The sequence below is a fragment of the Sus scrofa genome, chromosome 13, assembly GCF_054392235.1.
Source record: "Sus scrofa isolate SSC_HxYL_T2T_F1_AM1 chromosome 13, Sscrofa_HxYL_maternal_Yorkshire_Landrace_v2.0, whole genome shotgun sequence".
NCBI classification, from domain to species: Eukaryota; Metazoa; Chordata; class Mammalia; order Artiodactyla; family Suidae; genus Sus; species Sus scrofa.
In genome coordinates, this window is record NC_139395.1 from 93,888,481 (window position 1) to 93,902,105 (window position 13,625).

General features: G+C 44.1%; 1 protein-coding gene across 5 annotated transcripts in view; it reads left to right on the forward strand.

Annotated features, from left to right (window-relative positions):
• Nucleotides 1–13,625, forward strand: part of MRAS (muscle RAS oncogene homolog) — a 73,814-nt gene that overhangs the window by 20,606 nt on the left and 39,583 nt on the right. For all 5 annotated transcript variants that reach the window (XM_084989850.1, XM_084989849.1, XM_021069520.2 and 2 more), the window contains exon 2: nucleotides 7,469–7,679. In XM_084989850.1, coding sequence (XP_084845976.1) covers nucleotides 7,487–7,679 — 193 coding nt within the window. In that variant the 5' untranslated portion in view covers nucleotides 7,469–7,486. The remainder of the gene's footprint in view (nucleotides 1–7,468; nucleotides 7,680–13,625) is intronic.

A 13,625-nucleotide genomic window follows, 5' to 3' on the forward strand; every position in this document is an offset into this window, starting at 1 on the left:
AGGGCAGCTCCTGGAATGCAGAGCCATTTCCTCCACATGGGTTGGGTCACTCCCCCCAGTGTGTCCTCATCCCCCTCAGCTGGGCACACCCAGACATCGCAGAGATGAGATTAGCTTCCCAGGGCTGATTCAGCCCAATGTGAATGAAAGTCTGTTTACTCTCCCAAGAACTCCATTAATAATGAATGTGCCCCCTCGTCCAGCTTCATTTACCAGAAAACTTGTAGTTTGACTGATGGGGTGAGAGGGAATCTTTGAAATAATTGAGATATAAATAGAGAAGCAGAAACAATGAAAACTGAACCTTCAACTAAGTTGGCAGCATCTTTGGGAGAGGCTCTGGTTTGACCACTGCCACACCTGTAAGAATCTGTGGTCTTATAGTCAGGGACGATGAAGAATATCCCTTTGGGTTATGAATCACAAAGACAATCAAAGAAAGTCCTGTGATGCTGCAAAATGAATTACTAAAACAATTGTAGGCAGTGAGGCATGATGATTCCAAGCCTGAACTTTGGTGTCTGACCAGTCCACTGCCAGTGCCCACTAAATGGTGAGGGTCATTACTGCTGCGTAGCCTCTCCCGGACACCATTTCTCCTGGCCAGGACTGTAGACACCACTGGTCTGGAAGTGGTGCTGGGAGGATTGTGCACATGGAGTGGCCAGAAGCTCCCCTTGTGGCTCAGCAGAAACAAATCTGACTAGTATCCATGAGGATGCAGGTTTGATCCCTGGCCTCGCACAGTGGGTTAAGGATCCGGGGTTGCTGTGAGCTGTGGTGTAGGTCGCAGATGCGACTTGGATCCCAGGATGGCTGTGGCATAGGCTGGCAGCTACAGCTCTGATATGACCCCTAGCCTGGGAACCTCCATATGCCACAGTTGCGGCCCTAAAAAAAAAAAAAAGAAAGAAAGAAAGAAAAATGAGCAGTGTTCGGGGCTATTTTTTGGGGAAACAAGCTCTGAGGAAGCCATGGAAACTGGAACTTGGGGAGATGCAGGCAGAGTTGGTGAGGGATAATAACCACTGGGCACTGCTGTTTTGGGGAGGCTGCTGGGGCCCACTGCTAGGTCCTAGGCATTTGCACCTGTTACTGTGTTGGGTCCTCTGGAAGCCCTATGCAGTATAGGTACCCTGAGGGCTGTGGATGGGGCAGGCAAGGGGTCCAGATCACTGTGGTCCAGCACCTTGGAGGGAGCCCAGGGACTCAGCTACTCTGCATATCAGTGCAAATATGCCCTTAGGTGGGGAGGGGGAGGACTCCAGGTTTTTTCCCCCTGAGGCCTTACACATTCTTAAGGATCCTGTTCCATGGTTGGGGAAACCAAGGTTCCTGGAAGTTAAGAAACTTGCTCCAGGGCACACAGGGAGTCCATATCAGAGACATGGTTGGAAAACTTAAGCTCCCTGGCTGCAGAGTCCAAGGCTATTACTGACCTACCCACCCCCACCCCAAGCTGCCCCCATGAGAATGGAGGGGGCTTTGCATGAGATTTCCCAAGAGGTCTTAGGACCCCCTCCAAGCACACTTTGAAAACTGTTGGGTGAAAAGTTATTTTGGGGTCATGGGTCTACATTCCCCCAACCTCCCAGGGGGCATGAGCCTACCCTGTCAAAAGGACAGATGTCATGTCCTGCTTCTCAGCCCACGGGGACGGCTGGGCAGGTAGAAGGATGCCTTGGGGCAGTATGCAGTGTCAGTCAATGAATATACCCCAAGCTTCCCATTTTGGGCCGTACTTTGTCCTGTGAGAGGCCAGGGATTAAGGAGAGGTGGCTGTTGTCCTCATGCAGCTTCCCAGTTGCTGTGAAGGTGAATCTGCCATTCAGGAAGCAACTTCAAACCATGCAAGACAGTGCTAACCGTGGTGAGAGGAAGAGAGCAAAAGGCCACCAAAAAAAACCTCATGTCTCAGCTGAAAGATGCCTAGAGTTTTCATATACACGTTATTAAAATTGGCGACGCAGTGATACTGCCTTATTTAGGAAGAAGTTTCCAGTATGAGCCAGAGTTTGGGTTGCCCGTGGATTGGGAGGGGCGCTGGGAGCGGTGGTTGCCATGGGAACCAGTGCTCCGCCACCTCCTCCGCCCAATGGCTGCTGTTCCAAAAGTTGGTTTCTGAGTGGAGTTGGCTGCCTGGAACCTCAGAGCTATTTCCCATGGAAACAATGTTCTAAATGATGGGTGACGTTCCCACACAAGCCTATTTAATGCGACTGCAAGGGAGCTGAGGTGGCAGTGGGGCTTCTAATGGGGGAAGGGCCAGAGGCTGGGAATCGCCTAGCCTCAGAGCCAGGCAGGGAGGGGGACTGTGGGTCTGTCTCTTCTGGGAACAAAGTAAACAAGGCGCGAGAACAAACATTGGAGCACCTTCTCTAAGCTGGGCACATCTCATATATTTTAATTTCATGCTTAGAGCAATCCTGCAAAGGATCATTCTCTGACCAACCACATCTTACAAATCAAATGCTGAGGCTGTGAACGTGACTTAACAAAGGTCCCTGGACTGGTCAATGGGAGCATATTGGGTGTGGAAAACTGGTGGGGAAACTTTAAAGAGAACCCCAGGTCCACCTCTTCCACCCTCCCATCTGGAAGGGGCTCTCCATGACCCCCAAATGGTGAAGGACCAACATTCTAGAAAGATCTCCAAGGTGCTGTCTAGTTGAGTAGACTGGTGAGGAAAGAGATGTAAATGGGAGCAGTTTGCTCCTTAATCACCAACCACCTTTTTCTCCTGTGGTGACTTTCATCATAGTCTGTGGTGACTTAAAAAAATCTTTCCCCACACCACGTGAGATTGGCCGATTTTGTAGGAGTGCGGTGCACAACCCTTGGCGTTTTGACTGCCCTCCCCGTTTACAAAGAGATCATTTATTTAGTCAGGGATCATTTCGGGGGAGGTTGAAGACTGGAAAAACAAGTGCATCAGGAGAAGATGGGCTGAGAGCCCTCATGGATTGAGGGGTTTTCTGGACTCATTGTCCTACCTTTGCAAACCCTCTTTTCCTCCTGGACACACACTCGCTTCCAGGAAGGGTCTTATCTCTGTGACTGGTCTGATTTGGGAGAGGGAGGCAAACAGTCCCAAGCTCTGGCTGGGAGAACTGCCCTGAGCCCTCTCTGCATGGGGAAGCCAGCGCTGTGGCTGGTGGGTTGTTCAGAAAGGCCACTATTGGCCCCCGGGTTCCTCCAGCTAGGATCTGTCCTTGCTGGGCCAGGCCTTGGTGATACAGGGAGGGACAAGATGCTTCCCTGCCCATTGTGCACAGTAAGTGTAGAGGATGTCAAGTGTGATGGTGGGCTCTGCACCAGGAACTGCAAGGGCATAGGGGGTCCCTCCCACAGGAGGCAGTTCCTGGGCCTGAGCCCAACCTGTGAAGAGGTAAGAGGGTGCAGCACAGGTTCCATGGGAGAGGTCATCAGCAGCAGCCGGTGACAACCTTGACTGTCCCATGAAGGGGCCAGAACTTGACCCATCAGCTATGTGAAACACTAAAGCGTTTTTCCCCTTTGAAGCACCCAGTACAATGTTTGTGTTAATGGTGCATTCTAACCCTGTTCCATTGAGTCTGAGTTGGGAGGGAACCAGGAATTGGCTCTGCGTGGTCTCTTGGGGCTCAACTCCTGAGTGCAGGGCAGTGTGAAAGGAAGGGGGGCCCTCGTCCGACTGTTTCCTAGCAGCTGCCTTGCTTGGCAAGCAGAGGGCAATTTTTATCAGGCCCTCAGGTGACTGTGCTGTGGGTGGTCTGAATACCGCCTCAGAGGTCAAGTTCATGTTCTTTTTCACATTTACTAGTGTATTTCTTATCTTGTTTTATTTTGAGAAGAAAATCCAGAGAAACAGTTTTCCTTCTCAATACCTTCCCACCACTTAGTCTTTTTTTCTTCATGTTGCTTCCAGCAGAGAATGGAAGGAAGCTTTAATTTTTACTTATTTAATTTTATTTTTTATTGAGGTATAGTTGATTTACAGTATTATATTAGTTTCAAGTGTACAACATTGTGATTCAAAATTTTTATTGCTCATACTCTATTTAAAGCTATTATAAAATATTGGCTATATTCCCTCTGCAGTACATTATATCCTTGGAGCCTATTTATTTTATACATAGTAGTTTATACCTCTTTGGAAAGGAGATGTACTTCTTTTTTTTTTTTTTTTTTTTTTTTTTTTTTTTTTTTTTTTTTTTGTCTTTTTTTGTCTTTTTCTACGGCCGCACCCATGGCATATGGAGGTTCCCAGGCTAGGGGTCTAATCGAGCTATTGCCGCCAGCCTAAACCACAGCCACAGCCATGCGGAATCCGAGCCACGTCTGCGACCTACACCACAGCTCACGGCAACGCAGGATCCCTAATCCACTGAGCAAGGCCAGGGATTGAACCCGAAACCTCATGGTTCCTAGTCAGATTCACTTCCACTGCGCCACAACGGGAACTCCAGAAAGGAACTTTAAAAACAGCCTTTTTCAGGGGTTCTCTTGTGGCACAGCAGGTAAGGATCTGGCATTGTCACTGCAGCAGCTCAGGTCCCTACTGTGGTGAGGGTCCAATCCCTGGCCTGGGAGTCCCACATGTTACAGGTGCAACCAAAAAAAAAATTTTTTTTTAATTAAAAAATTTTTTTAAAGTAGCTTCTGTTGGAGTGTGGGTTCATGATTCAGCTTGTCTCTAGGGAGGTGCCGGTTTGATCCCTAGCCTATCACAGGGGTTAAGGATCTGGCATTGCCACACTGTGGCATAGGTCGCAGCTCTGGCTTGGATTCGATTCCCGGCCTGGAAACTTCCCTATACCACAGGTGTGGCCTGAAAAAGAAAAAAAGAGTAGACACATTCGAATGTCCTCCCCAGGTTAAGGAAGGGCAATGAGGAATGGACACAAGCTCCCCGACCTGAGAGGCAAAGAGGAGAGGGTGCTGACCCTTGCCCTCCTCCCCATTTCTGTCTCCCTCAACTCCCCTCTGACCCTTTTGGACTACCAGCTCTGTCACATGGGAGAGCTCAGCTTATCCCCACATCACCCCTGCCTAGGGGGATGGGGCACCAGTTGCTGGGGCACCAGTTGCTGGGGCTCAGCTGGCTCCTGGTTCTGTCCTGCACCAAAGGGGCTTAAATCCTCACTCAAAGGGGAGGGAATGGCACATTTTCAGCTGACCCGAATATTTTATTTGATGGAAACATTTTAATATCAGCCAGCTTTTCCGATATGCAAATATAATACATGCTTGTTGTAGAAAATTGAAAATTTGAGAAAGTGCCCCCAAATCTGCCTTGGAGAGAGTTATATGCCAAGAACCACACTAGAGGTGTAGATTCCTATATAGGTGACTTTGTGGAAGTGGCATCATATGTACTTGCTGTTTTGCAGCTTGGTTTTTTTTTTTTTCATGTATATAATTTTTTTTTAATTTTGTAATGATTTTTATCTTTTCCATCATAGCTGGTTTACAGTGTTCTGTCGATTTTCTATTGTACCGCAAGGTGACCCAGTCACACATACATGTATACATTCTTTTTTCTCGCATTATCCTGCTTTTCATGTATGTTATAAACTTTTTATAGGTTAGTGAATATCTTTTTAATGGCCACATAGTATTGTATTGTAGAGAAAAGCTTTATCTTTAACTTCCTCCCTTCACTAAGTTATTTCCATTTTTTCCCTGTTCTTAACATCTTGTGCACTTGACTGACTATCTCCTTAGAATACGTTCTCACATGTGGTATAGCTTTGAGAAAGGATAGGTCTGTTTTAAATTTGGATATATTTATGCAAGTGCACTCTCCGTCCAGTTTGGACAGATTTACACTCTCACCCACAGTGTATAAAAGCGCCTACTTCCCCCACACTGCAGGGAAATCCTAAATGTCAACATCAAGCTTCAGTAACTGCAAAGGGTTATGCAATGACTCTTGTCTGTAGCCCCACACAAATCAGCATGGCCACATAACCTGCATTTGTGTCCAACACCCTTTCTGGTGAAATCTAGAATGGAGGACTCTTTTAGAGCTGAGAACAACTATAAAGACCCAGCCCTTTAATCTATTAGGTAAGGAGACGATGGCTCAGTTGGTGGCCTTCCCAAGCAGCAGTGATGCACATGGATACCCAGTTCATTGCCGCCCCCACCCCCTGCCCCATGCCTACTCCCCTCCTTCTACGAGACTCGGAGCTACCCAGGAGTGCCCACCAGACGTGGTTTGTGTTTCTCCCCGGCAGAGTCTGCAGTTAGCAGCTTAGGGCCCTGACAGCACCTTCAAATTTTTCTTTAGGTGACTCTCCCCCTGCCTCCCCCACCAATGTTTAGCCTTTGGTGCTGTCAACCTCCTCCTTCTGGAAACTCTGGGTTTCCCTCATTGCGACAGATCCTGGCTTCCCTCCTATTTTTCAGAGCGCTCCTTCCATGTTTGCTGCACTCCTCTCCTCTTTGCCACTTTGTGATGCAGTTTCAAAAGGTCGCTCTTCACTTCTCTGCTGTCACCTCTTCACAATCAGTTCTTATCTGTTCAGGCTCAGTTGTTCTTTAAAATCCTGGTCCCACATTGCCAGCCCCTACCTCGTCAGCTGAGCTAGTCACCTTAGCTTAGTATTTCTCAACCTTGGCACTACTGATATTTTAGGATGGATAATAATGTGTTGGGTAGGGAGGGTGTTTTCCAGGGCCTTCTAGGATGTTTAGCAGCATTCCCGGCCTCCGCTGACTAGATGTAGGCAGCACCCACTTGGTTTTGGCAACTCGAAATATCTCCAGACATTGCAAATATGCCTGGGGGGCAAAAGTGCCTCTGGTTGACAACTGCTGCCTTCACTGGGCTCAACATCATCAAAATAAAACGTATCCTCCATCCTCCTCTTCCTCTTCCCCTACTGAAACAGAGGTTGACCAGATGTCATGAGATTCCAGCATGACCTCCTGGGTGATGCAGGGCAAGGAGACCAGAGAACAGAGCCAGGATCACAGGATTCTGAGAGTCAGCAGGGGCTTAGAGGCCGCTGTGCTAAGCTTGAGCTCGGACAGCCTCCCATCCTTCTCAGCACCGCAGTCCTATGTCCAGAGCTGATGTGAGCCTCTGTGTCCTCCCTGCTTACACGAATGCCCGCGTGTTTGGCTGTGCCTGTACCAGGACAGGGTGAAATCTAGTGGTGGAAACATTTCTTTGGCATGGCTTTCGGCTGGTTAAAGGCCACGTGACATCTAGGAGTATTAAGTTCCCAAGACTGGAACTGGCACATAGATGCTGTTCAACAAATGATTGAATAAATCATTTCAACAGTGATTGTCTCTGGGTGAGGGATCAGGGGTAACAGTTCTGTTTTCTTTTGTTTATTTCTTCATTTTCAAAACTCTCTACAATTAGGAGTATTTATTACTCTACAAGAAGGGAGGAAACCCCATGCATGGATACCTCCCCTGAGTCAGAGAGGAAGAAGCCCCCTGCCTCATTCCACCTGTCTTGCCTCCCCAGGTCTGACCTACCAGCAACATGGCAACCAGTGCCGTCCCCAGTGACAACCTCCCCACATACAAGCTGGTGGTGGTGGGAGACGGGGGCGTGGGCAAGAGTGCCCTCACCATCCAGTTTTTCCAGAAGATCTTTGTGCCTGACTATGACCCCACCATTGAAGACTCCTACCTGAAACACACCGAGATTGACAATCAATGGGCCATCTTGGACGGTGAGACTTTGAGATTTGATGACAGCCCTGCATGGGGATGGGGCGTTAGCTCAGGGGTCAGGGAAAGTTGACAGGCTTTAGCAGGGTGTGCTGGTCTCGATTGGGTTGCCATCATGGGATGGTTGGTATAAGGCCGTGTATGTTTTCCAGGGTGAATTCTGAGCAGCTTTGTGGAAACCAAAATGTGCTTTCAACAAAGAGGGAAGGCTGGTGTCATGCCCACTCAGCGGCACCACGTTTGTTATTTCTCACTGATCAGAAGCTCTGATGAACGTTTACAGATATCTCCAGCTAAATGAAAAGAGAGAAATCAGGAGTTCCCATTGTGGCTCAGTGGTTATGAACCTGACTAGTGTCCATGAGGGTGCGGGATTGATCCCAAGCCTTGCTCAGTGGGTTAAAGATTCAGCATTGCTGTGAGCTGTGGTATGGTTGCAAGACATTGCATTGCTATGGCTGTGGTGTAGGCCGGTAGCTGCAGCTCTGATTTGACCTCTCGCCTGGAAACTTCCATGTGCTGAGGGTGCGGCCCTAAAAAAACAAACAAAAAGAGGGAAATCAATTTTTTTCGTAATAAGCATAGTTTATTTAGTAATTGTCCCTGGGGAAGGATAGGGAATCTTGTATCTGACATTGTGTTTCTAGTTTAGTCTAAGTTGTCTTGAATAGGGTCTCAAAGTTTGGTCCAGCCACAGCATCAGGGAACATATCAGAAATGAAAACTCTCAAGCCCTAATGATTCAGAAATTCTGAGGGTGGGGCCCAGCAATCTGTGTTTTAGCAAACCCTCCCAGTGATGTTGAAGTTAGAGAACCACTGTTCTAGATGCTTCCTGATTATTACTTTATTACTGTCTGAGTCTTGAAGCAAAGAATCATTAATCATAGAATGTCTTTCCAGGAGGGGAGCTTTGAAAACCTTGGGAATGCACTCTATCAGACGTGTGATTTACAGTTATTTTTCCAGTCTTCAGCTTTTTTTTTTTAGTTCTCTTAATGGTGTCTTTCAAAGACAAGAGTTTTAAATTTTGATGAAGTTCAGTTTATCAGTTTGTTCTTTTATGGATTGTGCTTCTGGTGTTGGATCTGAGAAACCTTTGCCAAACCCAAGATCACAAAGGTTTTCTCCTAAGTTTTCTTTTAGACATTTAAGGGTTTTAGGTTTTACATTTAGGTTTATGATCTACCCTGTGTTAATTTTGGTATATGGTGTGAGGTAAGGGATAAAGTTCATCTTTTTGGTGTATAGATATGCAACTGTTCCAGCTCTGTTTGTTGAAGAGATTGTTCTCCCCCCCCATCAACTTTTTTTGTAACTTTGATAAAAATCAGTTGTCTGCATACTCTATTTGTTTGATCTGTTGTCTATCTCCAATAGCATACTATCTTAGTAGCTGTAGCTTTATAATAAGCCTTGAAATCAGGTACTGGTAAATCTCCAACTTCATTCGTTTTCAAAGTTGTTTTGGCTAACCCAGGTCCTTTGCATTTCCATATGAATCTTAGACTCAGTTAAATTCTAAAATTCTAGATTTTGATTGAGATTATGTTGAATTTATGGATCAGTTTGAGGAGAACTGACGTCCTAATGATGTTGAGCCTTCCAACCCGTGAACAGGGTACATCTTTCCATTTAAGTCTTCTTTTTTAATTCTCTCATCAAGAATGTTTTGTAGTTTTGGGTGCATAGGTCTTTTACATACTTCATCAATTTATAGCTACCTCTGTATTATAAATGATGTTGGTTCTTTATTTGAGTTTTCAATGATTTATTGCCAGTGTATAGAAATACAATATAATTTTACATATTGTAACCTGAAACCTTGATAGTTACTTATTGGTGCTAGTGGCTTTTTTGTAGAGTCTACTGGGTTTTCTACAGAGATGATCATGTCTGTGAGTAAAGACAGTTTTACTTCTTCTTTTCCATCTGGATGGCTTCTATTTCTTTTTCTTGCCTTATTTTACTGACTTAAAGACATACTTGTCTTGTCCTTGATCCTAAGGAGAAAGCTTCTAGTCTTTCAGCACTAAGTATGATGTTGGAGGTGGGGTTGGGGGATGTGCTGGGGGTTCGGGATGGAAATGCTATAAAATTTGGTTGCAATGATCGTTGTACAACTATAAATGTAATTGAGTAATAAAAAATGCTATTTAAAAAAAAAAAAGGCATGATGTTAGCTGTAGGGTTTTTCAAAATGTGCTTTATCAGGTTGAGGAAGTTCCTTTCTATTCCTAGTCTTCAGAGAGTTTTTATCAGGTGTGGGTGTTGGGTATAGCCAAATACTTTTTCTCTGTCTATTGAAATAATCACATGGGGTTTTCTTTTTTAGTCTTTAATATGGTAAATTACATTGCTTACTTTTTCTAATGTTAAACCAACATTGTATTCCTGGGATAAATCCCACTTGTTTAGAAGCATTGCATCTGTGTTCTTGGGAAATATTGGTCTTAGTTTTCCTGTAATGTCTGAGTAATGCTGGCTTTATAGAATGACTTGAGAGGTATGCACGCTTCAATTTTCTGGATGACCTTGACCAATATTGTTGTTAAATATTCCTTAAATGTTTAGTAGAGTTCACCTATGAAGACTTCTGGGCTTGAAGTTTTCTTTGTAGGAAGGTTTTTAACTACAAATACAATTTCTTTTTCTTTTTTTCTTTTTTGCTTTTTAGGGCTGCATGTGGAAGTTCCTGGGGTAGGGGTCAAATTGGAGCTACAGCTGCTGGCCTATACAACAGCCACTGCAACGCAGGATCTAATCTGCATCTGTGACCTACACTGCAACTCACAGCAACACTGGATCCTTAACCCGCTGAGCAAGGCCAGGGATCAACCCTGCATCCTCATGGATACTAGTCAGATTTGTTTCCTCTGTACCACAGTGGGCACAACTCCTCAATTTCTTTAATAGATATAGGGATATTCAGGTTATCTGTTTCTTCTCCAGTGACCTTTTGTAGTTTGTACATCTCAAAAACTTGATCAGCTCATCAGAGTTACCAAATTTATTGGCATCAGCATTATTTTCGTATTATCCTGTTATAATCCATAGACTGTAGCACTGCTACCTCTCTCCTTTCTCATATTGATAATTTATGTCTTTTCTTTTTTCTGAATCAGGATGGCTAGAGATGTATCAATGTCATTACTTTTCAGAAAGAATCAACTTTTGAGTCAGATTTTTCCCCTTTGGTTCTATTGATATCCTCTCTTATGTTTATTATTTCCTTTTGCCTGCCTACTTTGAATTTCATTTGCTCTACTTTTTCTAACTTCTTAAAGCAGTGGCTGATGGCATTGCTTGACCATTTCTTCATTAATAAGATATTCATGTTGCTGCTATAAATTCCCCCAACAACTCATCTAGCTCTGTCCCACAAATTTTAATATGTTGTATTTTCATTTTCATTAGGTTAAAAATACTTTTAAATTTCCCCTTTGATATCTTCTTTGACCCATAGGTTATTTAAAAGTACATTATTTAGTTTCAACTATTTTGGAATTTTCCAGACATCTTTCCATCATTGATTTCTATTTTAATTTCATTTTGTCAGAGAACATACAGTATATTATTCGAATTCTTTAAAACTTACTGAGGCTTGTTTTATGACTCAGGATATGGTCTATCTTGGTAAATGTTCCATGTGCACATGAAAAGAATGTGTATCCTGCTGTTGTTGGGTGGGGTGTCCTATGAATGTCAATTAGATCAAGCTGGTAGATAGTGTCCTCTAAGACTTCTGTATCCATCTACTTGTTCTGTCAGTGATTGGGAGAAGGGTGTTGAATTTCAGAGTATAACTGTGGATTCGCCTGTTTTTTTCCTTTTGGTTTGATTAGCTTTTGCTGCATTTATTTCTGACACTCTGTTGTTACGTGCATACATGTTTAGGATGGATACATCCCCTGGATGAACTGACCTTTTTATTATTACAAAATGACGTTCTTTATTCCTGGGTTTCCCCTCCCAGCACTGTGGCCTCTGAGGGCAGTAAACCGGACAGTCGTAGGTGCCCTCCCCTCTTTCATACCCCATCTCTCAGGGGTCAGTGTCCTTTGTTGCCTGATGTCCAGTGTCTTGAAATCCAGTTTCGTATACTTTGTCTGTTTTTTGGTTGTTTTTGAGAAGATAAATCTGGTCCATCTTGGTTAGAACCAGAACCAAATCATCTCTTAAAAAGAATAAAATGGAAGTTCCCTGGTGGCCCACTGGTTAAAGACTCAGTGTTGTCACTATTGTGGCTTGAGTTACTGCTGTGTCTTGGGTTTGATCTCTGGCCTGGGAACTTCTGTATGCCACAGGCATGACCCCCCCCCCCCAAAAAAAAAGGATAACTTTGTGTATATACTAAAAAACACTGACTTGTACATTTTAAAGGGCAACTATTATGGTATTTGAGTTACACGTAATTTTCATTATATTTTATTTTTTGGCCACAGCACGCAGTAGCTTGATGTGGGATCTCAGTTCGCAGACCAGGAATTGAACCTGGGCCTTAGCAGTGAAAGCACTGAATCCCAACCACTAGACCACCAAGGAACTCACTATACCATAATTTTAATTTATTTATTGTGCTTTTTTGAATGCAACATTATTCTTTATTTTCTTTTTTTTTAGCACGAACAGTTTTCTCATAGCATTTGAATAATTATAGACAGTATTAATACTGTCAATAATTTTAGTATTTTAGTAATAGAAATAATTGTATTAGAGCCAATGAGATTATCATTCACCTTTTTTTTTTTTTTCTTTTTAGGCACACTTGTGGCATAAGGAAGTTCCCAGGCTAGGGGTTGAATCAGAGCTACAGATGCTGGCCTATACCACAGCCATAGCAACACCAGATCTGAGCCACGTCTTCAATCTATACCACAGCTCACGGCAGCACTGGATCCTTAATCCACTGAGCAAAGCCAGGGATTGAGCCCATGTCCTCATGGATGCTAGTTGGGTTCATAACCCACTGAGCCACAATGGGAACTCCCAGCTTTACCATAATTTTTAAAAGCACCATCCTTCAGGGCTTGCCCTGGAATTTGGAACAGTTCTACCAAGCACATTCCCATCTCAGGCATTTGTATTTGATGTTCTCTCTGCTGAGCATGTTCTTCCTGCAGAAATATAGTCTCATTCATTTAGGTCTCTGTTTAAGGGTTCGCTTACCTGAGAGGTCTTCCCTGCACTAGCACCCACCTCACCTCTCTCACCCCTGTCACTTCCACTCCCCTGCCCAACTCTTTTTCTTTATTCTTCCTCTTACTGTTGAACATATATTTATATGTGCTCAATATACTTCTTTGTGTGTGTTTCCATTGCTCCCCATTAAAAATAAATTTATGAGCACAGGGACTTTATTTACTACTCTATCCTCAGCCTCTAGAATACTGCTTGGCTTATGGTAAATCCTCAGTAAATGCCTATGGAATGAATGAATGAATGAGTCCTGAACAATAACTGTATAATCGCAGGTTTGATGTGCTAGCTATATTATTTGCTAACTCACATCAAAATAAATACATGTAACTATTAAAATTTAAAACATGTTTACGCACTTTCTAAAATCATCTTGCGCATCACCCATTTGAATATATACCACACTTTAGGGTATACTGAGTTAAAGAAAGATAAACAGTTTCTTTTCTTTTTTTTTCTTTTTTCGTCTTTTTAGGGCTGTACCAGTGGCATATGGAAGTTCCCAGGCTAGGGGTTGAATTGGAGCTACAGCTGATGGCCACAGCAACTTGGGACCCTAGCTTGTCTTCAACCTTCACCACAGCTCATGGCAATGCCAGATCCTTAACCCACTGAGCAAGGCCATGGATTGAACCTGAGTCTTCATGGATACTAGTCGGGTTTGTTAACCACTGAGCCAGTATGGGAACTCCAGATAAACAGTTTCTTTACTGCAGGGCTTGAAAGAATCTTCAAGGAGTTCCCGTTGTG